This window comes from Salmo trutta, chromosome 7 (assembly GCF_901001165.1).
Source record: "Salmo trutta chromosome 7, fSalTru1.1, whole genome shotgun sequence".
Classification (NCBI taxonomy): domain Eukaryota; kingdom Metazoa; phylum Chordata; class Actinopteri; order Salmoniformes; family Salmonidae; genus Salmo; species Salmo trutta.
The window spans coordinates 12,351,996-12,377,442 of NC_042963.1; the positions used below are offsets into that span (position 1 = coordinate 12,351,996).

A 25,447-nucleotide genomic window follows, 5' to 3' on the forward strand; every position below is an offset into this window, starting at 1 on the left:
GGTCTACAATCAGAAAGACTTCATCTTCCAAAAAATCATCTGGAATTGTTTTTCCATTAAAAACCAAAATGTGTGCAGTAGAGGTTAAGTGAATTTGGCCAAATACTTATGACTTCTTCAATTGAGGGGGGGGGACTAGATACATAAAGTGCTTTCATTTTTAAACAGTAAAACAGATATTGATTTATTTGTATTTTTTTACATTCAAATTAAAGGTGACATTTGGTACTGTCGCCTCATGAAACATTTGATCTCAATTCCAAAAAAGGTAGCTTCACTCTCCAAATAAATACGGACGGGAGTGTATGCCTAATCCACAAAAGCTGTAAACCCAGGGCTAACATGTGCAGACTTTATGGAGATGGAGAGAACATCTAACGAATAATGGGTTGAGTTCTCCCACAGCTTTATGCACTGTCAGATTCAAACAACCTACTATGAGGTCTGCAGCTCACCCAGTGTTTCACTGTATCAGAATACATTACAGCTGACGTGTTGGCTCACTACCTTGAGTGTATATTAAGAAGGGGACTGAGGCTCATAGACCACATCGGTGTTGTTTTAGAATAAGGGGTGCTGTTGCTAATCTGTCTGTCTGGATTATGGGCTCAGGGAGCGAGCAGAGGGATCAGAGAGAGTTAGATCGAGAGCCAACAGACTAAAGCTACAGAGACGACCTGCAAACAGACAAGCAGCCGAACAACTACAACCTCTGACGTCTGGACCGAGCTGAAAGAACTAAGAGACGTGGTGGTGGAATGGAGAATAGAGCTGAGGAACACGGAAGCCAGACTGAAGGACAGCGAGGACCAGGCGGAGGAGCAACAACTTTAGCTTAGGCTGATCAAGGAGGATGTGGAAGAGCTGAAGACAGGAAATGCAGCCCAAGCTGATGAACTGTCAGCTATGGAGGCCAGAGTGACAGCCAGTGAGAGGGAGGTGGAGGAGCTAAAGGCAGAGAGCCCAGTCAGACCAAAGGTGGCTTTCTCTGCTAGTTGGACTAATTTAGGACAAGTAGGACCATTCAATAATGAATATTGGTATACAGTAGAGTCTTCAACACTGGCATGACCTACAACCCAACTGCAAGCATCTTCACAGCACCAGTGAAAAAAGTATACTACTTCAGATGTACAGCCCATGATTACCCCACTATACATTATATGACCGTTTTCCTCCACCACAATAATCAGAAAGTTATGAATAATTCTACATATGATTCTAATGGATAGGATGCACGTGTGTCTAATACTTTGTCTTTAAATCAAATCAAATGTATTTATATAGCCCTTCGTATATCAGCTGAAATCTCAAAGTGCTGTACAGAAACCCAGCCTAAAACCCCAAACAGCAAGCAATGCATGTGAAAGAAGCACGGTGGCTAGGAAAAACTCCCTAGGAAAAACTCCCTAGAAAGGCCAAAAACCTAGGAAGAAACCTAGAGAGGAACCAGGCTATGAGGGGTGGCCAGTCCTCTTCTGGCTGTGCCGGGTGGATATTATAACAGAACATGGTCAAGATGTTAAAATGTTCATAAATGACCAGCATGGTCAAATAATAATAATCATAGTAGTTGTCGAGTGTGCAACAAGCACGTCCGGTGAACAGGTCAGGGTTCCGTAGCCGCAGGCAGAACAGTTGAAACTGGAGCAGCAGCATGGCCAGGTGGACTGGGGACAGCAAGGAGTCATCATGCCAGGTAGTCCCGAGGCATGGTCCTAGGGCTCAGGTCCTCCGAGAGAAAGAAAGAGAGAAAGAGAGAATTAGAGAGAGCATATTTAAATTCACACAGGACACCGGATAAGACAAGAGAATACCCCAGATGTAACAGACTGACCCTAGCCCCCCGACACATAAACTACTGCAGCATAAATACTGGATGCTGAGACAGGAGGGATCAGAAGACACTGTGGCCCCATCCGATGATACCCCCGGACAGGGTCAAACAGGCAGGATATAACCCCACCCACTTTGCCAAAGCACAGCCCCCACACCACTAGAGGGATGTCTACAACCACCAACTTACCGTCCAAAGACAAGGCCGAGTATAGCCCACAAAGATCTCCGCCATGGCACAACCCAAGGGGGGGGTGCCAACCCAGACAGGAAGACCACGTCAGTGACTCAACCCACTCAAGTGACGCACCCCTCCCATGGACGGCATGGAAGAACACCAGTAAGTCAGTGACTCAGCCCCTGTAATAGGGTTAGAGACAGAGAATCCCAGTGGAAAGAGGGGAACTGGCAAGGCAGAGACAGCAAGGGCGGTTCGTTGCTCCAGCCTTTCCGTTCACCTTCACACTCCTGGGCCAGACTATACTTAATCATAGGACCTACTGAAGAGATAAGTCTTCAGTAAAGACTTAAAGGTTGAGACTGAGTCTGCGTCTCTCACATGGGTAGGCAGACCATTCCATAAAAATGGAGCTCTATAGGAGAAAGCCCTACCTCCAGCCGTTTGCTTAGAAATTCTAGGGACAATTAGGAGGCCTGCGTCTTGTGACCGTAGCGTACGTGTAGGTATGTACGGCAGGACCAAATCGGAAAGATAGGTAGGAGCAAGCCCATGTAATGCTTTGTAGGTTAGCAGTAAAACCTTGAAATCAGCCCTTGCCTTAACAGGAAGCCAGTGTAGGGAGGCTAGCACTGGAGTAATATGATCAAATTTTTTGGTTCTAGTCAGGATTCTAGCAGCCGTATTTAGCACTAACTGAAGTTAGTTTAGTGCTTTATCCGGGTAGCCGGAAAGTAGAGCATTGCAGTAGTCCAGCCTAGAAGTAACAAAAGCATGGATTAGAGCTTTAGAGCTTTAGAGCTGGAGGAGGGCGATGTGGTCTTGATACGTCTCCCCAAAGACCACGGAGTCCATTGCAATGGTTCCCAAAGCACATTCAGTGGCTTCCTACTCTTCCCTATGTGAGGGGAGCACCATACTGTACTGCTGCAATGAACTGCTGTAACAAAAAGCTTTCTGATGTGAGCAGTTCTGGGGTTAAGATGTCCCTTCAAAATCACTAAAAAGCCATTTAAAAATAATTCTGGTGGTTGTGTTATTTTGTTGAAGGGTGAATGTCTTCAGAGCATTGAGTCGATTGATTTCCCCCGTGTCTTTATTCCAACTTCCATACATTTTTACCCCATTCAGTTGGATAAAGCCGCTGGATACAGACTTAATCATGGTGATTGCTTCAGCAGCTGTGACGATGATGTCCGGTCCTTAGACTCGTGAATGATAGTCATGAGAGTCTGAGGAGACGTGAGCCTTATGTCATTGTGACGTTCTGGGGCTACAGCAGATAGACGACACACAGACACGCACAGACACACACACACAAGCAATATTTGTCAGACCATGAGACATCCCGAAAATTGGTCCTCTCACAAAATCGTCTGTAGCGTCCGAACAGTTTGGCTTACAAACTATTATGACCCCTCTATAGGACTACATCAGATAGGCACACACACACACACACACACACGCACACTCACACACACACACACGTCAGAAGCTGCTACTTACTCTCTGACTCAGTCACACCAGGGGGTACATGGCTGAGCTCCCTGCATGGTAAGCTCAGACAAATAACATTGTTCTTTGTTTACTATAATAACACATTACCAGTGACAGTAACGCTAAATATATGTACATTCCATTCAGTCAAAACAATGAAACCACACATTTCAGTATTTACCTTCTAGGCACAAACAGGTTGAGTCAACGTTGTTTCCATGTCCTTTGTCAACATATTGTGATGAGGAATTTACGCGGGGAATCCACTAGATTTGAAAAAAGTCATCAACTGTTGTTTTGAGGGTGACATTTCAACCAAATGATTGTCATCATGGCAACCAAATTTCCAACCTTGCATAAAATATGTTGAAATTGTGACTTTCAGATCGTCAACGTTATATCTTCCATCAGAAAACAAGCAGTAGGCTGGGCAGGTCCTCCTACTGGAGAATAGATCTACTATATCTACAGCTACCATCTGGTCTCCCATCCAGGGTTTAACTAAGCCCTGCAATGATATTTGTCCCTGACTACTACCCATGTGCTATCTTGAGAGTGACCGTTGGGAGATCACCACTTAAAAACGAAAACAATTCACTGTTGCAAAGTCATTCCAAAGGGTAGGTATAAAAGAGCCAATGAAATGTGACCATACTTTCTCACTCATATATCATCAATGATGCTATTTTATATAGCATTTGGGAAGTCATCAACATCTATTGTTTCAATTCTACACAGAATTCAACTAAAAATAGACAATACAATAGGGCTAGGGTTTCAAGCTCTGGTTGATTTCAAATGTAATGATATTTCATGATATTGTTTGTGGTTGTCAACACAGACAAATGTCAACATTTGAAACATTTGCTTGGATAGTTCCATCTGTGCAACTGACTTAGTCTGTCTTTAATTCCAGTTTGTCTACATAGTAATAATTAATATGTTGGATTTACGTCTCCATCTCAACCAAGAATGTAAGTTAAAGAATAGGACTAAATCACATCAAACTTTATTTAAAGCACATTTAAAGTTTGATTTGATTTAGTCCTATTTTTGTCTTCGATTTTTGATTGAGATGGAGACGTGAAATCAACATATAAATCATTAATTTGACATTACTGTAACTATAAATATCTTGTTATGTAATCAAATAAAGCTTGCACCTTGTACTTTTAATGTAATCTCAACTGGAACCCGGGTCATTTGGTTCTGCTGTTAGATGAAGTACGGTGATAACACATTCATTTTACATTTTTACATTTTAGTCATTTAGCAGATGCTCTTATCCAGAGCGACTTACAGTAGTGAATGCATACATTTCATAAAAAACTTTCTCCGTACTGGTCCCCTGTGGGAATCGAACCCACAACCCTGGCGTTGCAAACACCATGCTCTACCAACTTAGCCACATCTGTTATATAAATAAGCTAAATATCTGACATTGTATTCCCATTTGAACGTTGCTTTTAAATGGTTGAAGGCGCAGTGATAGACATTTGGGTGACGGCTAAACCAAAAATCAGACATTGTTTTTTTGCACTGGAATTTGGCTGTGCTTTTTAGATGGTTGAAAGCATAGTGAGAACATATTGAACATATGTCCAACTTTTATCCAAATGAATCTAACTCTAACACCTGTTTGAGTGGGTGAATATAGGTTGTAATGTCATTGATCAACGTCTCAACCAGATATTACCCAATTATCCACGTTGAAATGACGTTGTGTGCCCACTGGGTATTCAGCGTGGGGATATATTTGATATATCTCTTTCTCGTTGTCTTGCTATATATTACAGACTGTCATAGCTTTGCTTGGCAGTGTTCCTGCAGTGCAGTGCCTGCCTGCCTCCCCTCATCTGGGTTCCATTGTGTGGGTGTGCACAGAGCTGGCTCTGAATGGGCTTGACCATTCATCCTCAACGCTGAAGCTCATTAGAACTCTATAGAAGCACAATTGTGAGCCCCACATTAGACACTTCCTCGCTGCTGCCACAGACACCACACAAAGTGCCAGTTTGCTGCTAAGCTAAGCGCATTGTCTTCTGATTCATAGAGTCTGGCCCTCCATTCATGATATTAAGTTCGAGTGGTGGAATATCAATTGAGTGTGTAATGGCCCGGTATCTTTTTAAGAGGCCAGGGACAGAAAGGAGCTCAGCTGGTCTGCACAGTGCTGGATCTCAACAGGACCATTGTGGAGCTCTGAATGGGGGACCCCACTTTTTCCCTCCAATAGAAAGTAGAATGGACATCAAATAAATTCACATGAACTTGCTTTCAGGGTATTTTCAAGAACTGCATTCCCAATGGCTCAATTATACCTCCCTCCCTTGGAATGCTACCTTGGAATCTGGCCCGTTAACAAGTTGTGAATCCTAACGATGCTTTTCATACCAAATATCAAATCTTACAAGATTACAAGCCATGCACAATCCGTTTGCTTATAAGCGTAGTCAAAATCATCAAGGAAATAACCCTCTTTGGTACAGAGCTGGAACGGAACAACTGAAAGAGGCTTACCCGTTACATCACCAGCTTCTCAAATGACACCTCTCTTACACAAACAACATAGCACTCATCTTGCAGCCATTATCCTAAGAGCTGCAGTGTGCTTTATGAATGTAATACTTGGCTTTTGCAGTATCTATTTATGTGGAGATTAATCGTCTCACACTGCTGCCTGTGGCTCAGCCTGTGCTTCACTGTGTCATGAACAAATGGCTCCCTTCCGCACCAGACAAAAGCCTATGGCTGTATCTCAAATAGCGGCCCATGTGGAGCATGTAAACCCGCATTAGGTACACACAGAGGTAGATAGCACAGCCTGAGCCCACTAACACCCCTCACACGAGACACCACAGTCGCTTTCTCCACTAGTCTGGGGAATATAAAACCTCAAATTTGATTACAAGCAACCTTTGGCTCCCTGGTGGCCAGACAATGGGCCCGGCTGTCTGGAGCAATTTCCATGCCCAGCATGAGGTGTCCCCCGAACCGTGCACCCCCCCCTCGCCCTGCCCGGACATGCTTGTTTACTGTCCCCCAATTTTGTTTCATTTCAGTCGGCCTCCTTTTGCCCAGCTCCTCTATTATGAGGCTGGGTATCATTAGCAGGAGCAGTCAGATCAGGGTTACACGGTTACACGTGACGCCAGCCACCCATTGGCTAATATATTCCACACGCAACCTCACTGTGTTTGTGTGTCTGTAGGCTTCAACTGTGCCTCTGAAATTCAATGAATGTATAACAACAGGTCTGGGTTTGAGTCCCAGTTCGGCTACTACTGAATTCGCTGCATTATTATATACAGTGATAAACTGCAGCCGCTTGTCTTATTCTCCTCACATAACCACTTCATTTGATCGTTGATATTTCAGCTCCACAGTACAGTAGGAGTGGAGTCTATAGTTTTGATCTCTTACAAAGTGTCTCCCTATCGTCCACATCAGAACCTGGCGTTAACCGCTGTAGATCCTTCACATACAGTACTGTATCAGCTTTGTGCATATTTCTGTCAAGCTGGACGGTAAGTCTTTTTAAAACAGGGAGAATCTAGCAACCGGGGGCAGAGTAACTTTCTATCTCAAGCAGGAACCTATAGGCCTGTCAAATATGTGAGTGACATGCCATAGTGGAGTGGTCCAAATAGTCACTGAAGAGAGGAGGGAAGTGGCTGGAGAATAGCACTTAGGCCATTACAGAGGCAATCTGAAAGAGGTATTCATTGGTTTGAGTTCATAGAGTCAGAAGTTGAGTATGGATGACCTGATGAGTCTGGCATTTGAGTAGAAAACAAGGGAAAAAAGTTTCATTTAAATGTCAAGGATATTTCAATTCTGTGTCACACTTGGACAGTATTACACCATCAGAATAATTATACAATTGTTGACGTTTGAAAAATGTATTAATGAGAAAGCAATGTGCAGAATCACATTCTATGTGGGAATTAGCTTTTTTTCCTCGTTGGTCATCGTGCAACAAACTTAACACAAACGGTGACCTAGATCAAACCAAACCAAATAATATTATTATGCATTGTGTGAACGAAGCTGCAACTATTTAATTGCCCTCCATGCCTTTCTATGGGACACAATGGGTGCTCTGAAGGTGGCTGAAGAAAATAGAAAACTATTTACTGCAAGACTGAGAAATACATTTGGTCCACATTAAACTTTGGCCATCAGTCCATTGTCTCGGGTGTCTATCATTTAATAGGCAAGTTGACATAATGAATGGAGACGGACACACCTTCTGCCACTCCAGAACGGACCCAGTCTTATCTGAATTGAGAATCACATTAGAGCCTCTTAGCCAATCACACGGCAGCCCCGGAGCAAACTGCAGACCCTGGAGAAGAGAAGGAGAGCAGAGAAGAAGAGAGTTAGAGAGAACTTTTGTTTTCCTGGGACTTTAATGAAGTTGGCCCTGGTTAGTCTTGGAGGGATTATAGCCCAGACTGGAGTCACTTGTGTTACTTGGCCCTGTGACTGCTGTGCTGTGAAGTGAGTGAGGGCGCTTTCCTAAGGGTCACATGACGGGGATGATCGCAGGGCAGAAGCAGAGCGGGAAGAAGAGCATGAATATGGCGGATGTTTCACCAACTCACCCAGGCTTTGGGAGATCAGGGAAGAGCTTCCTCATCGACAATCTGCTGCGCTCGGCGGGGCCATCCTCTTCCTCATCCTCGCCCAACTCAGATGGACCAACAGGTGGGTTCTTCAGGGGTCCCCTGACCGGCCACCACAGGAGAACCTGGGGCCCTCAGCATGTTGTCTACGAGGGCCAGAGTCAGAACTGTAAACGAGTCAAAGACAGGGAGCTTCCTCCTCGGTCACACTCAGGTAAAAGCCTCATATGAAACAAAACATCATGATGAGCATTATGTATGCTATTCTATCATATTATTGATTGTGAGATCTAGCCTGTACACATTTGAAACCACACTTAGGGAAAATGCACGTTTTTGATTTTGTTTAGTGTATACATTGTAACAAACTTTTTTGAATATATCTTGTCTAATGACAAAAGATGTTCTTCCGATTTGACCAAACCAGTTATTTGACATGATTTGAATCATTCAGAATCAATCAAGTTTAGTTTATTTCCAGAAATAACATAAAACATTTTATATAGATGTATCATTAAAAAGCCACTTTAAGGAAGTGCAAACACTACAATATCTTACTTTATTTTCCTTTCTTGTGTTCAGTTCAGATATAATATTTATTTTTCTGAAAATAATATCCGATAAACATTTGATACATTGTACTGGCTTTTTCTTAATTTGCTTTATTTTTTGTAAATATAATTCTAAAACATTAGAAATTGTATTCATCAAAACGTTTACCGAAGAATGATCATGTTTAAGATCTATTCTAAGAAATAAGACATATCATAGCACTACACATGTAAAACATTGTATTAATTACAGTCAAAGCAGAATATTAAATCGGCAATCAACAGTTGAAACAATAACAAAGAAATGTCCCCGCCCTTGTTTTGGTAAATAGCTGAGGGATAGGTCTGGAGAAATGTAACCACTCTCAAATTCCTAGACAGAGCTATGGATGCAAGGACTAACCATCCATGCTATCAAATTATAGTTTTAACCATTTTTTGAGGCTATATAGTGCTTTGTTTACAAAGATTTGACTAAAACAAGCTTATATTTTGTTTTCTGATGGGGTACAACAGTTGAACTAAGCTCATGAGACACATATAATATTCTTAAAGAATCAATGAGTGTGTATCATTCATTTATAAGTCCACAAATGGATGTAGCAAACTACAGATTGCCCCTTTAATGACATACTGTATAACCAAGTGCTGTTATGTTCTACCACATTTAATTTCACTACAGCCATTCATTTATTTTTAATACATTTCATTTCTGGACGAAAGTCATTTGGCTACTCAAAACATGATGTATGTAATTGTTTTTACACTGAGTGGATGGTTTAGCAGAAAAATATATATACTTCCACCACAGTTCATTCATGAATTTTCACCTGCCAGCATTTATTATACATTTACAGTGTAATTTAATGAAACTCTCTCCATCCCACCCTCCTCTCTACAGGCCTGTTGAGCAGTGTGTTTCTACGGGGCCCTCAGTATCTGCTGGCAGCAGTGTGCTGTGGTGGGTCCAGCCCTCCATCTGTCTTCTCCGGTGAGTGTTTTATGCTTCATCAGCGATGCCTCAGCTCCTCTCTAAGCATTAGCAGCAGGGTTTCCTATACTCTCTACGGCTAATTACTGATGCAATGCCAGGGAGCTAATTCTCCACTCAACTCTCTGCACTGCTATTCATGACCATTCACAGCTATTTAGACCCAGGGGGTGGGGTGGGGAGGAGGTTATGGAGCGGTGCTGGGGGGGCTTTTATGGCCGTTGAGGCCCCCCATTTGCACTCATATAGATGCACACACCAACTCACTCAAATATGCAGAGCTAATAAACATTTTGTCTCTGTCAGATTAGGACTGTAATGATCAGTGAGATGCCACTGTAACAGTCTGTTATTGGTCTCTCTGTGACATTTTTATTGTCTCTCAGTGGCATTGAGCTCAGCCTCAGCAAAAAGGAACGTTTGGCTGATAGTTGATCCAACTGTGATAATTGGTCCAGTGTGAGGAAACTGTTTATGATCCTGCCAAAAGGAGGGGATTGTTTGTGTTTATAATGAGGCTCTTAAGATGATTTCCTGTAGCTGATTATCTGAAAAATGTACATCAAACCAGAATCTATATCCCCTGGAATATGGATCTGTATTATGTTATGTAATTGCATTTGTTGTGAAGTCTGTATTAACCTTTTCATAGGGAAAGTCTCATTATGTGGACAACATCGATTTATCCTAACTTCTGTCAGGGTTGTGGTGCTAGTTGCTAAGTCCTGTGACTTCTGACAAGTGAGGCAGCAAATAGCATCTCTCAGTAAATACCCCCTGGTCCCTCTTAGTGGGCTGACACTTTCCCACAGTGCCCAGCAACAGGACAATGCCATGCCCGGCCGTGACCAATCGGCACTTTCACTCCACCATCCACACGCGACCCCGTTGCAATTTTCCCCCACAGCAATGAATTCTGCGAAGCACAAAAAACGCAGTAAACACAGCCGTTCCTCTGCAGAAAGGGGGCTGTGCCCGGGAACAGCCCACTAACCCTTTGTGTGGCCAAAGAACCCAGATTCCCCGACTCCCTCCTTTCTCCTGTCACCTCACTCTCATTCCTGCCCATTTAAAGTTCCCTTAATGGAACATAAAGAACTCAATGAAAGTGACTTTTATAGACTTATTCGAGCTCATCTTCCCATAGAACCGGGCCCATACCTGCAAGAGAAAAGATTTAGTGAGGAGCGCTGAGCCAGCAAGAGTAGTGGCCTTTCAACGAACAGTCTCTTTTGTGGTGGGTCCCTCAGGGTTGTGAGCTCAGACCAAGGGGGCAGACACACACGTAGCCCCCGGGAGTGACCTGTTAATCGTCCGTTTAAGTGGAAGCCATTGAGGCCCAATGGAGGCCTGAGGAGCATGTCTAAACCGGTTACTCGCTCCCCCGAGGTGGTCTGTGTGCAGATTTGTCGTACAGATTAAAAAGGCATTGCTCAATGGTATTTGGTAAATTGTTCCACTTGACTTTTGTTGTGCGTGCACCTGTGAGTGAGGCAGCGTGGGATTGCTCCTCAGAGTTCACCAAATCCCTTTCTCCCCGGTGAAAACGGGTCTCCATTCTCTCTTTAGTCACCCCCATTTTGTTAAATTAGACAGATTGACGCAAGTGGAGAGTAAGCGTGTATAAGATTGGCTACAGTAGATGGGCACAACCCATGTAGATAGTGAGTCAGGAAGTGAGCCATTTAGTGGATGAGTGAGTCTGCCTTTTATCATCAGTATGAGGATATATTCAGTGCTTTGGACTGGACTGGACATGATAAACCAGAATAATGCTGCAGATCCTTTCCCCATTTATTATTTGGATGATTTTCTATTTCGGTCCGCTTGATATGGAAATATAATACATTTATTTTCTTATTCAAATGCATGCTTATTATTGACCTTATTTAAGTTAGACACATTTCCATATTCAATAATTGGTACTTGTCTCTAGTAGTGCAATGTGCCATTGCCTTCATGCAACAGAGAATATACGTCAATGCAAATGAGTTAACTCATCCATAACCCAATGACATTTCCCTTTCAGGTTATTATTAGATGGAATAAAAACATGAATATGAATGATTCTGACCTCTGACCTTCCAGAGGGAGCCAACATTCCCATGTGGTCCCCGGATACGAGCCCCAAATCCCGGCGAGGGATCCTGAGGAGGGCGGTGTTCTCTGAGGAACAGAGGAAGGAGCTGGAGAAAACGTTCAAGAGACAGAAGTACATCAGCAAGACAGACAGGAACAAGCTGGCAGCAGATCTCAGCCTGAAGGAGTCTCAGGTAGGATACCACATATCTCCTGTCTAGGTCGGTGCTCATAACACCTTCATTTTACATCCCGTGCTACATTATAGGCCTTCTCATCTCACCTCTTCATTGCGTGCAAACACATATTATTTGGGTGCTCCAGCCTAGATTTAGTAAATATCTAGAGTCACTTCTATTGTAAGTGTTCCTCATCTTAAAATGCTATTACAGTACGGCTTTCACTATTGTGATAATTGTAAGTAGATCAAATAGGTCATGCTCTCTGCTGTATCATAGACTTAGATTTGACTAAACAAAACGAATGGCACCTCAGTCTGAACCTCTCACTGACCTGTGTGTCTACTGTAGGTGAAGATCTGGTTCCAGAACCGGAGGATGAAGTGGAGGAACTGTAAGGAGAAGGAGGCCCACAGCGGCCGCTCCCCCATGGAGGAGCTCATGTCCCGGGGCTGCAAACAGGAAGAGGAGGCACCAGAGAGCACGGGCACGGCATTAGACAGATCATCATCACAGCAGTGGGACAGGGAAACAGGAGTTACCATAGAGAAAGAGCCATGCAAGAAACGTGTGACTTTGATACAGCCACTGAGTCTGCACAGACACACTATGACCTCTGACCCATGAGAGGATTAAAGACTGAGAGAAACCACTGGGCAAAAACTGGTTGAATCAACGTTGTTTCCACGTCATTTCAACAAAAAATTATACATGATGTTGAATCAACGTGGAAACTGATTGGATTGGAAAAAAGTCATCAACATAAGGCAATTTCGTCTTTTTTTCATCCAACATTTTACCTAAATCCGACGGTATGGTAACATTTTTTGCTGATTTCACATTGAATTCATGTTAGTTGACAACTCAACCAAATGTAAACCAAATCTAGAAGTTGAAATGACGTCTGTGCCCAGTGGGAAGATGAGGGTCAGTGTTGTGAGGCATGATTGGAAAGGGACTGTCTGAGCATTGGATAAAACGACTAACACTCCATAACAATAAAATACTTGTCATTTTAATATTGTGTGGGTTGCTATTGTGTAGCAACATTTTGTAGACTGACTGAAAGTGTTTTTGAATGTGTTTTTGGAAAGTGTTTTTGAATGATCAATACAAATCTCAAAAACAAAACCTTCATTAGACCATACATTGTATATTAACACACATTGAAGGTTAGTCAGCAACACACAACCATGCGTAAATGCTTTAACACGTAATATTGTATTCAGAATGTTTGTTTTACTCCTAACTGAAACAAAATCTGTAAATAAAATGATTCATTAAATGCTGATTTCTTCATTCCATGGTAATATTCAAGGCGCTGAGCACCCCATAGTAATACAAGACAAACTTAATAAGTTAGTCTTTAATATTTACAAAAATACAGTTCATCACTAAAGATAGTGCTTTTAACCAAGGACCTCAGGGAAAATATCAAATAAATGACAGATATTACAAATATAAAATGCCCAATAAATGTAACAGTGTAACAGTATGCAAATCAACCATAGCGAATGTCAGATGATATGCTGGACCTGTGCAACCAGAGCGGATGTTAGATGATATGCTGGACCTGTGCAACCAGAGCGGATGTTAGATGATATGCTGGACCTGTACAACCAGAGCGGATGTTAGATGATATGCTGGACCTGTGCAACCTGAGCGGATGTTAGATGATATGCTGGACCTGTGCAACCAGAGCGGATGTTAGATGATATGCTGGACCTGTGCAACCAGAGCGGATGTTAGATGATATGCTGGACCTGTGCAACCAGAGTGAATGTTAGATGATATGCTGGACCTGTGCAACCAGAGCGGATGTTAGATGATATGCTGGACCTGTGCAACCAGAGCGGATGTTAGATGATATGCTGGACCTGTGCAACCAGAGCGGATGTTAGATGATATGCTGGACCTGTGCAACCAGAGCGGATGTTAGATGATATGCTGGACCTGTGCAACCAGAGCGGATGTTAGATGATATGCTGGACCTGTGCAACCAGAGCGGATGTTAGATGATATGCTGGACCTGTGCAACCAGAGCGGATGTTAGATGATATGCTGGACCTGTGCAACCAGAGCGGATGTTAGATGATATGCTGGACCTGTGCAACCAGAGCGGATGTTAGATGATATGCTGGACCTGTGCAACCAGAGCGGATGTTAGATGATATGCTGGACCTGTGCAACCAGAGCGGATGTTAGATGATATGCTGGACCTGTGCAACCAGAGCGGATGTTAGATGATATGCTGGACCTGTGCAACCAGAGCGAATGTTAGATGATATGCTGGACCTGTGCAACCAGAGCGGATGTTAGATGATATGCTGGACCTGTGCAACCAGAGCGGATGTTAGATGATATGCTGGACCTGTGCAACCAGAGTGAATGTTAGATGATATGCTGGACCTGTGCAACCAGAGTGAATGTTAGATGATATGCTGGACCTGTGCAACCAGAGCGGATGTTAGATGATATGCTGGACCTGTGCAACCAGAGCGGATGTTAGATTGTGGTTTGGACAGCTGGACACACCTCAACAGCCCTGCTCAGGGAGGATGGTATACTTCAGGATGCGGAGGTAGCTCTGGACCTTGTTGGAGTCTGAAGCAGTAGAGGAGGTACTGGTGGTCCATGGGGTCAATCTCCGAGGTGGAGGGGGAGGAGGAGGGGGGGAAGAGCCAGGGCCTCAGAGAGTGACTGATCATTCCCAGCAACTGCATCTGAGGCAGATAAACATACAGAGACCGTGTCCGTAGGATACAAATCACTCTAGACAACAGGCTGCAGAGATGGAAGTACTGTATGCACATAGTAGTCACACTCTTTCGCACACACACACACACACACACACACACACACACACACACACACACACACACACACACACACACACACACACACACACACACACACACACACAGTGTCGGCCTCTTACCTTCTCAGCCACTCTCTCCACTCCGTTCTGTAACTACTGCAGCATGTCGCTCATCTCAAGAGACTTGTTGGAGCTGTAGTGGTTAAACTCCTGGTCCTGGTGCTGAGCCTGAGCTTGGCCCTGACCCATGCTGTGGTGGAGCTGGGACAGGGGTTCTCCCCAAGCCCCAGCAGCTTCAGGATGACCTCTGTCAGCTCCTCTCTCTGGCAGGAAGGGGGAGGGGTGGGTCCAAATCAGATACAGACAATAACTTTTATTGATAGTTATTACACTTTCATCTGTCCAGGTGAGTCAATTTTAGTCACTTATACCAGTGGAATCAATTATGCTCAACTTTACTCTACAGTACTATACAGAGCAGGCAGACAAGAGACTGCCACTAGTCAAATCAAATCAAATCAAATTTTATTTATCACATGCGGTGAACACAACAGGTGTAGACGTTACCGGGAAATGATTACTTACAAGCCTTTAATCAACAACGCAGTTGAAAATATTTGCTAAATAAACTAAAGTAAAAAAAATACAAAAAAGTTACTCAATAAGATTGCATAACAATAATGAGGCTATATACAGAAGGTACCCGTACCAAGTCAATGTGCGGGGGTACAGGTTAGTCGAGGTAATTTGTACATGTAGGTAGGGGTAAAGTGACAGTGCATAGGTAATAAATAGCGAGCATCAATGTAAATAGTCCGAGTGGCCATTTGATTAATTGTTCAGCAGTCTTATGGCTAGGGGATAGAAGCTGTTAAGCAGCCTTTTGGACCTAGACTTGGCACTCCGGTACTGCATGCCGTGCGGTAGCAGAGAGAGACCAGTCTTTGACTTGGATTTTTGAGTCTTCCTCTGGCACTGCCTAGTATATAGGTTCTGGATGGCAGGAAGGTTGGCTCCAGTGATGTACTGGACCGTACACACTACCCTCTGTAGCACCTTACGGTCGGATGCCAAGCCATACCAGGCGGTGATGCAACCTCTCAGGATGCTCTCGATGGTGCAGCTGTAGAACTTTTTGAGGATCTGGGGACCCATGCCAAATATTTTGAGTCTCCTGAGGGGGAAAATGTGCTGTCATGCCCTCTTCATGACTCTCTTGGTGTGTTTGGATCATGATAGTTTGTTGGTGATCTGGACACCAAGGAACTTGAAACTCTCAACCCGCTTCACTACAGCCCCGTTGATGTTAATGGGGGCCTGTTCGGCCCTCCATTTCCTGTAATCCACAATCAACTCATTTGTCTTGCTCACATTGAGGGAGAGGTTGTTGTTGTGGAACTACACTGCCAGGTCTCTGACCTCCATATAGGCTGTCTCATCGTTGTCGGTGATTAAGCCTACCACTGTTGTGTCGTCAGCAAACTTAATGACGGTGTTGGAGTGTTGCTTGGCCACACAGTAGTAGGTGAACAGGGAGTACAGGAGGGGACTAAGCACACACCCCTGAGGGGCCCCGGTGTTGAGGATCAGTGTGGTAGATGTGTTGTTACTTGCCCTTACGAGTACTTTTTGGTGTCAGGTAAAATGTATGGAATAAAAAGTACATCATTTATAAATATAAATAGTAAAGTGTGGTGGAATATTATTTTCAAGTGAGAGAGACTTTGTCATGTCTTCAAACAATCATCTTTATTTTATCGATTAATTATTGCAATAATGAAACCGTCGACCCAACAGTCTTGACTAACTGATAATGATAAAACAGAGACCTTATATAAGACTTAAAAATGCTAAGTCAGACTGGTTCCAACTCCCATAAGCCACCTTGGATATCTACACAGGATGGTGTTTAACCCCCAACTCGGCTTAGTTTCCCAGATGCCAGGAAGATGAGACAATGAGGCATTCTTCTAAACTCTTCCAGGCTATCTCTATATCGGGTCACACACACCACATCTTGTCTATGGAATGCCAGCTTTTAGGTTTTTATTAAGTCATTGTCAGCTCAAGCTATCTCTAGCAGGCTAACTGCAGGAAGCTAGAGTGGAAACCATCTCTTTACAGAAACACAGAATTAAACAGAACAGAAATGTCCTATTTGTTAAGTATTAATTGCTAACTATTAATATCAAACCAACCAGGTAAATATGTAATTTTTCTATCACAAAAGTAAAGTACAGATACTCCAAAAAATGACTTAAGAAGTACTATATAGTATTTTTACTATAGGGGGCAGTATTGAGAATTTTGGAAAAAATATGTGCCCATTTTTAACTGCCTCCTACACCAACTCAGAAGCTAGAATATGCATATTATTGTTCAGGTTTGGATAGAAAACACTCTGAATTTTCTAAAACTGTTTGAATGGTGTCTGTGAGTATAACAGAACTCCTATGGCAGGCAAAAACCTGACAAGGTTTCAAGCAGGAAGTACCCTGTCTGACAAGGAGTCGTGCGTCTTGCATCTGTTTATTGAAAAGTAAGGATCTTAGCTGTAACGTGACAATTCCCAGGGCTCCGATAGGCTCTCAGAACCCGGGAAATAACTGAAGGTTGACGAGGGAGCCTCAGGCTGAAACACATTATCGGCTTTGGTAAGTGGCGGCTCAGAGGACCTTTGAATGAGGCGCGTGCACGATTCGCTCCTGAGGAGAAATTTAATTCGGCTGTTTAGGCTCAATGCATATTCCCGGTCGGAATATTATCACTTATCTACGAGATAAATGGCATAAAAATTGGTTTTAAACAGCGGTTGACATGCTTCGAAGTACGGTAATGGAATATTTAGACATTTTTGTCACGCCAATGCGCCATGCGCAACACCGTGATGAAGCATTCTGATAGTGTCTAGAACTCACGAACAAAACGTCGCTGTTTGGATATAACGATGGATTATTTGGGACCAAACCAACATTTGTTATTGAAGTAGAAGTCCTGGCAGTGTATTCTGACGAAGAACAAGCAAGGTAAGAACATTTTTCTTATAGGAAATGTGATTTTGGTGGAGGCTGACCTGGGTGGGTATCTAAATAGCTAGCCCTGTGATGCCGGGCTATGTACTTAGATTATTGCAAAATGTGCTTCATCCGAAAAGCTATTTTAAAATCGGACATATCGAGTGCATAGAGGAGTAATGTATCTATAATTCTTAAAATAATTGTTATGCTTTTTGTGAACGTTTATCGTGAGTAATTTAGCAAACTGTTAGTAAATTCCCCGGAAGTTTGCGGGGGTTATGCTTTTTCTGAACGTCACATGCTAATGTAAAAAGCTGTTTTTTGATATAAATATGAACTTGATTGAACAGACATGCATGTATTGTATAACACAATGTCCTAGGTGTGTCATCTGATGAAGATCATAAAAGGTTAGTGCTGCATTTAGCTGTGGTTTGGGTTTATGTGACATGATATGCTAGCTTGAAAAATGGGTGTCTGATTATTTCTGGCTGGGCACTCTGCTGACATAATCTAATGTTTTGCTTTCGTTGTAAAGCCTTTTTGAAATCGGACAGTGGGGTTAGATTAACGAGATTCTTGTCTTTAAATAGCTGTAAAATAGTCATATGTTTGAGAAATTGAAGTAATAGTATTTCTAACGATTCAAAAATCGCGCCACTGGATTTCAGTGGCTGTTACGTAGGTGGGACGAGTTCGTCCCACATGCGCCAGAGAGGTTAAGTACTTTACATTCAATCTTAGTCCTGTATTGACACTTTGCCTGTTTGATGGTTCATCTGAGGGCATAGCGCGATTTCTTATAAGCATCCGGATTAGTGTCCCGTTCCTTGAAAGCAGCAGCTCTAGCCTTTAGCTCAGTGCGGATGTTGCCTATAATCCATGGCTTCCGGTTGGATTATGTACGTACGGTCACTGTGGGGATGACGTCATCAATGCACTTATTGATGAAGTGGGTGACTGAGGTGGTATACTCCTCAATACCATTGGATGAATCACGGAACATATTCCAGTCTGTGCTAGCAAAACAGTCCCGTAGCGTAGCATCCGTGTCATCTGACCACTTCCGTATTGACGAGTCACTGGTACTTCCTGCTTTAGTTTTTGCTTGTAAGCAGGAATCAGGAGGATATAATTATGGTCAGATTTACCAAATGGAGGGTGAGGGAGAGCTTTGTATGCATGCCTGTGTGTGAAGTAAAGGTGGTCTAGAGTGTTTTTTCCTCTGGTTGCACATATGACATGCTGGTAGAAAATAGGCAAAACGGATTTAAGTTTGCCTGCATTAAATTCGTCTGCCACTAGGAACGCCGCTTCTGGATGAGCATTTTCTTGTTTGCTACGAGTGGGTGCTATACAGCTCGCTGAGTGCGGTCTAAGTGCCAGCATCGGTTTGTGGGGGTAAATAGACGGCTACGAATAACATAGATGAGAACTCTCTTGGTAGATAGTATGGTCTACAGCTTATCATGAGGTACTCTACTTCAGGCGAGCAATACCTTGAGAATTCTTTAATATTAAACATTGCGCACCAGTTGTCGTCTTATCAGATGTAGCTGCTCTTTCTTGCCGATACACGGAAAACCCAGCCAGCTCTATATTATCTGTGTTGTCATTCAGCCATGACTCGGTGAAACATTTTTTATTTATTTCACCTTTATTTAACCAGGTAGTCTAGTTGAGAACAAGTTCTCATTTGCAACTGCGACCTGGCCAAGATAAAGCATAGCAATTCGACACATACAACAACACAGAGTTACACATGGAATAAACAAACATACAGTCAATAATACAGTAGAAAAAAAAAAAAGTATATATACAGTGAGTGCAAATGAGGTAAGATAAGGGAATAAATAGGCCGTGGTGGCGAAGTAATTACAATATAGCAATTAAACACTGGAATGGTAGATGTGCAGAAGATGAATGTGCAAGCAGAGATACTGGGGTGCAAAGGAGCAAGATAAATAAAATAAATACAGTATTGGGATGAGGTAGATAGATGGGCTGTTTACAGATGGGCTATGTACAGGTGCAGTGATCGATGAGCTGCTCTGACAGCTGGTGCTTAAAGCTAGTGAGTGAGATATGAGTCTCCAGCTTCAGTGATTTTTGCAGTTCGTTCCAGTCATTGGCAGCAGAGAATTGGAAGGAAAGGCAACCAAAGGAGAAATTGGCTTTGGGGGTGACCAGTGAGATATACCTGCTGGAGCACGTGCTACGAGTGGGTGCAGCTATGGTGACCAGTGAGCTGAGATAAGGCGGGGCTTTACCTAGCAAAGACTTGTAGATAACCTGTAGGGTTTTGCGACGAGTATGAAGCGAGGGCCAACCAATGAGGGCGTACAGGTCGCAGTGGTGGGTAGTGTATGGGGCTTTGGTGACAAAACATAAGATATTACTGTTTTTAATGTCCCGTTGGTAGGATAGTCTCGACCGTAGATCATCCAGTTTGTTTTCCAGTCATTGCATGTTGGCCAATAGAACTGATGGTAATGGCAATTTACTCACTCGCCTACAAATCTTCAGAAGGCACCCCGACCTTCATCCCCTGTATCTCTGTCTTTTCTTCACACGAATGACAGGAATTTGGGCCTGGTCTCCGGGAAGCAGTATATCCTTCACGTTGGACTCATTAAAGAAAAAATATTTGTCCAGTTCGAGGTGAGTAATCGTTGTTCTGATGTCAAGAAGCTCTTTTCAGTCAAAAATGACGGTAGCAGCAACTTTATGTGCAAAATAAGTTACAAACAATGCAAAAATAAAAATGGCACAGTTGGTTAGGAGCCCGTAAAACGGCAGCCATCCCCTTTGTTGCCATTATATCAATTATATCAATGAACCTACCAGGTACAACCCCAAATCTGTAAACATGGGTACCCTCATAGATATCATCCTGACCAACCTGCCCTCTAAATAAACCTCTGCTGTCTTCAACCAGGATCTCAGCGATCACTGCCTCATTGCCTGCGTCCGTAATGGGTCTGCGGTCAAACGACCACCCCTCATCTCTGTCAAACGCTCCCTAAAACACTTCAGCGAGCAGGCCTTTCTAATCAACCTGGCCCGGGTATCCTGGAAGGATATTGACCTCATTTTGTCAGTAGAGGATACCTGGTTATTCTTTAAAAGTGCTTTCCTCACCATCTTAAATAAGCATGCACCATTCAAAAAATGTAGAACCAGGAACAGATATAGCCCTTGGTTCACTCCAGACCTGACTGCCCTTGACCAGCACAAAAACATCCTATGAATTGTAATTACTTCGCCACTTCGGCCCTACCTCCCTAATCTTACCTCATTTGCACACACTGTATACGTATAGATTTTTTCTATTGTGTTATTGACTGTACGTTTGTTTATTCCATGTGTAACTCTGTGTTGTTCTTTGTGTCGCACTGCTTTGCTTTATCTTGGCCAGGTCGCAATTGTAAATGATAACTTGTTCTCAACTGGCCTAACTGGTTAAATAAAGGTGAAATATATATATTTTTAAATAGTCACTTTATTAACATGATACAGAAGGGTGCAGATATGAACATGCAGAAGAGACATGCAGAGAGAGTTTAAACACATGCAGACACAATAACATTTAGATAGGACTATAAAGTGCTAGGCTCACTGTGTCACAGGCGTCAAACTGAGTAGACCAAGGTGCAGCGTGGAATATGTTAATCTTGTAGTTTAATGCGAAAGAATGAACACTACAAATTAAACAAAAAATGACAGCAGACAGTTTCGTCAGGTACTTACAACTAAATGGAAAACAACTACCCACAAAACCCAAAGGAAAAACAGGCTGCCTAAGTATGGTTCCTAATCAGAGACAACGATAGACTGCCTCTGGTTAGGAACCATACTCGGCCCAACACAAAGAAATACAACATATAGAATGCCCACCCCACACCCTGACCTAACCACATAGAGAAACAAACCCTCTCTCTCAGGTCAGGGCGTGACACACTGCTAGTCTCTGTGCATTCTCCTTGTCATCTGGTGTAAGTTTGTGAAAGCTGTGGCATTTCCGTTTTCTAATGTGGTTTTTCATGGGGAGGAAATATTGCTCCTTTGGAAGAGATGTAAAATAAGAGAAAAGGATGATAAAAATGAGGAACAGGGGATAATAAGTAGATAATAAGTAATGATGTAATCTCAAAGTTGAGAGAGGAGAGTGAGAGAAAGAAAGAACGAGCAAGAGAAAGGAGGGCAGAGGAGACTAAAATAGAGGAGCGACTCACGAACTCTGAGTGTAGATCACTGGAGAAACCATGCATTCTGGCAGACTGCTGAATACCCTGTCGAAAAGGCCTGCCAGGGACAGTGCATGGTACCCTGCCTGTCTATGGGCACAGATGGGGGCCCGGCCAGCCTTATGGTCCACATATACCAGGACAAGGAAAACAACCCCCACCAATGTAAGAGAAAGCAACAGCAAGAGGAAAAAGTCAGCTGGAGATACCCAAATCATAAGCAAATGTAAACTGGAAATCCAAGTTAAAACTACATCCAGCTCTTACTCTGCTTCAGGGTCTGTCCGATTGGTTGCCAGTCCTGTTGATGGGTTGACATTTGTTGTGGTTGGTCAGCAGTGGTCTGTCACTTACTGTCCAGGCATCTGTCTGGACTACATGACTGGACTCTATGACTATGACTGTATGATGACGTCGTTCTTCATTAAACATGAGGAGGGGGTAATAAAGCCATGGTTTTGTCTCTGTTAGTCATATCCACTCCTCACACCCTGGGGCGGACAGAAGGAAACCAGGCAGAATAGCATCGCATCAGAAAAAAGAGACAGAGAAAAAGAGAGAGAGACAGATAATCAGGCAGATCACAATGGCGTCAGCAGAGATTAATTAATGTATTTTAATGGTGCCCTGAAATAAAGTTTTACTGGCCCTCCACAGTCTGGTATGAACTGCATAAGAACTCTAAAAGAACTCACATTGCACACAATCCCTCCAAATCCTTAATAACAAACAAAGTCCATGTGTGAGTCTCGAAGCACTCCATCACTAATACCAATGTGACCTTATGTGACATCATTTGACCTACTTAGTGGTGGTACAGTGGAGGTAACAGATTCAGTGCTTAATTTGTAGACTGGGAGGTAGCAGAACAAAAAGTGAGCCCGAGAGGGGGGTGACCTGGAGGTACCGAAATGCATTTAAAAAAAATCACCTTTATTATAAAGCATTGCATGCATTATCATCGCTTTTACATTGTCACGATCGCTGTCTTCAAACTCCCTATCATAAATAAACCAAGGCGCAGCGTGCATGGAATTCCACATCCTTTAATCGAAGTGAAACCAAAAAACAATACAGAAGGAAAACAAAACTTGACGTTCTGGGCTGCTCACAGGCAGCTGCACAAAAACAAGATCCCACAATCAGAGACAACGATAGACAGCAGCCTCTGATTGGGGACCATACCCGGACAAACAAAGAAATAAGAAAACTAGATTGCCCACCCAAATCACACCCTGACCTGACCAAATAGAGAAATAGAAAGGCTCTCTATGGTCAGGGCGTGACATACATACTGGCATAGAGCAGTAGAGTAGAGACGCTTGCAGAAAAATATTTGCCTAGGTTCCCCCAAAAAATGTGTCCTTTTATAAACGCATTTTATGCAATTCTACACCATTTTAGATGACTGGAGACAGAATATTTTTTAATACCACACAAATGATCGAAATGACAGGCTACTTTGAAACTGACAAACAGAGAATCTTAGGTCAATAAAAATGACCTTGTCTTGAATCCATCAATAGTGTAGGCCTAGGTGAGTGGAGCATACATATTGTACAATATAAGGAGGACATTCTAGTCCTGAAAAAGCTTTCTAGTTCCAGTGACTCACCCAATGAGGTGCAGCTCACTCACTGGCTATGGCCGATGATTTATACTTCATCTATTATTTGTTGGATTGTACACCCTTTTTCTCCCCAACTCATCGCTGCAACTTCCCAACAGGCTTGGGAGGCGAAGGTCGAGTCATGCGTCCTCCGAAACATGACCCGCCAAACCACGCTTCTTAACACCCGCCGGCTTAACCCAGAAGCCAGCTGTACCAATGTGTCACAGGAAACACCGTTCAACTGACAACCGAGGTCAGCCTGCAGGCGCCTGCCCCACCACAAGGAGTCACTAGACCGTGATGAGCCAAGTATAACCCTCCCCTAACGGACCAATTGTGCGCTGCCCTATGGGACTCCCAATCATGGCCGGTTGTGACACAGTCCGGAAATGAACCCAGGTCTGTGTGATGCCTCTAGCACTAAGATGCAGTGTCTTAGGCCTATACGCTTACTTTTGATACGTAAGTATATTTTATCAGTTACATTTACTTTTGATACTTAAGTATATATAAAACAATATACTTTTTTAACTTTTACTCAAGTAGTATTTTACTGGGTGATTTTCACTTGAGTCATTTTCTATTAAGGTATCTTTGAGCACTTTTTCCTCCACTGGATGTACTCATGCCAAAAGCTTATCTATACTGAACAAAACTATAAACTCATCATGTAAAGTGTTGGTACAAAGTTTCATGAGCTGAAAAAAAATATTTCAGAAATGTTCCATAAGCACAAAATGCTTATTTCTCTCAAATTGTGTGCACAAATTTGTTTACATCCCTGTCAGTGAGCAATTTGTCATTTGCCAAGATAATCCATCTTCCTGACAGGTGTGGCATATCAAGAAGCTGATCAAACAACATGATCATTACACAGGTCCACCTTTTTCTGGGGATAATAGACACTCTAAAATGTGCAGTTTTGTCTCACAACACAATGCCACTGATGTCTCAAGTTTTGAGGGAGCGTGCAACTGGCATGCTGACTGCAGGAATGTCCACCAGAGCTGTTGGCAGAGAATTTATTGTTTATTTCTCTACCATAAACTGCCTCCAACATCGTTTTAGATAATTTGGCAGTACATCCAACCAGCCTCACAACCGCAGACCTTGTGTAACCACGCCAGCCCAGGACCTCCACATCCAACTTCTTCACCTGTGGGATCGTCTGAGACCAGCACCCGGACAGTTGATAAAACTAAGAACTATTTCTGTCTGTAATAAAGCCCTTTTGTGGGGAAAAACCCATTCTGATTGGCTCATCCAATGGCTGCGCCCCTTTAGACTTTAGATTTGTGTGTATTGTGTGTATTGTTGTGAAATTGTTAGATATTACTTATTAGATATTACTGCACTGTTGGAGCTAGAAACACAAGCCTTTTGCTACACCCGCAATAACATCTGCTAAACACGTGTATGTGACAATCAAATTTTGATTTGATTTGCACAGTCATGTGAAATCCATAGATTAGGATTAGCCTAAGGAAACTTTTATGAACTGTAATTCAGTAAAATTGTTTATGCTTTGTGGAGCTATAAAAATATCATGAGTCATAGAATGAAGGGCTTAATTCTCTCAGTTTTGGACTGTTTCATTCCAGAACCCATTTGCCAACCCCATCTAACACTTTTGGGATGAATTGGAACACTGACTGCAAGCCAGGCCTAATCACCCAACATCCTTGCCTGACCTCACTAATGCTCTTCTGGCTGAATTGAAGCCCTGCAGTAATGTTCCAACATCTAGTGGAAAGCCTCTAGATGCTTTTTTATTTCACTTGGCAAGTCAGTTATGAACAAACTTCCAATGACAG

General features: G+C 42.9%; 1 protein-coding gene and 1 pseudogene across 1 annotated transcript; one reads left to right on the forward strand and one right to left on the reverse strand.

The window, feature by feature from the left end:
• Positions 1 to 8,043: 8,043 nt before the first annotated feature.
• Positions 8,044 to 12,611, forward strand: LOC115197775 (homeobox protein DBX2-like). Its single transcript, XM_029759570.1, has 4 exons — positions 8,044 to 8,353; positions 9,592 to 9,681; positions 11,770 to 11,954; positions 12,291 to 12,611. Exons 1-4 carry the CDS (start codon positions 8,044 to 8,046, stop codon positions 12,564 to 12,566), a joined length of 861 nt encoding a protein of 286 aa, XP_029615430.1. The 3' UTR covers positions 12,567 to 12,611.
• Positions 12,612 to 14,475: 1,864 nt separating this feature from the next.
• Positions 14,476 to 22,548, reverse strand: LOC115197776 (prolactin-like; annotated as a pseudogene).
• Positions 22,549 to 25,447: the final 2,899 nt, after the last annotated feature.

What these genes read in the sequence shown, in the direction of transcription:
- LOC115197775 (XM_029759570.1), top strand. Translation starts at nt 8,044, where the DNA reads ATGACGGGGATGATCGCAGGGCAGAAGCAGAGCGGGAAGAAGAGCATG. An exon ending in TCCTCCTCGGTCACACTCAG is followed by an intron (nt 8,354 to 9,591) that starts GTAAAAGCCTCA and finishes TCCTCTCTACAG; the next exon opens with GCCTGTTGAGCAGTGTGTTT. An exon ending in TCAGCCTGAAGGAGTCTCAG is followed by an intron (nt 11,955 to 12,290) that starts GTAGGATACCAC and finishes TGTCTACTGTAG; the next exon opens with GTGAAGATCTGGTTCCAGAA.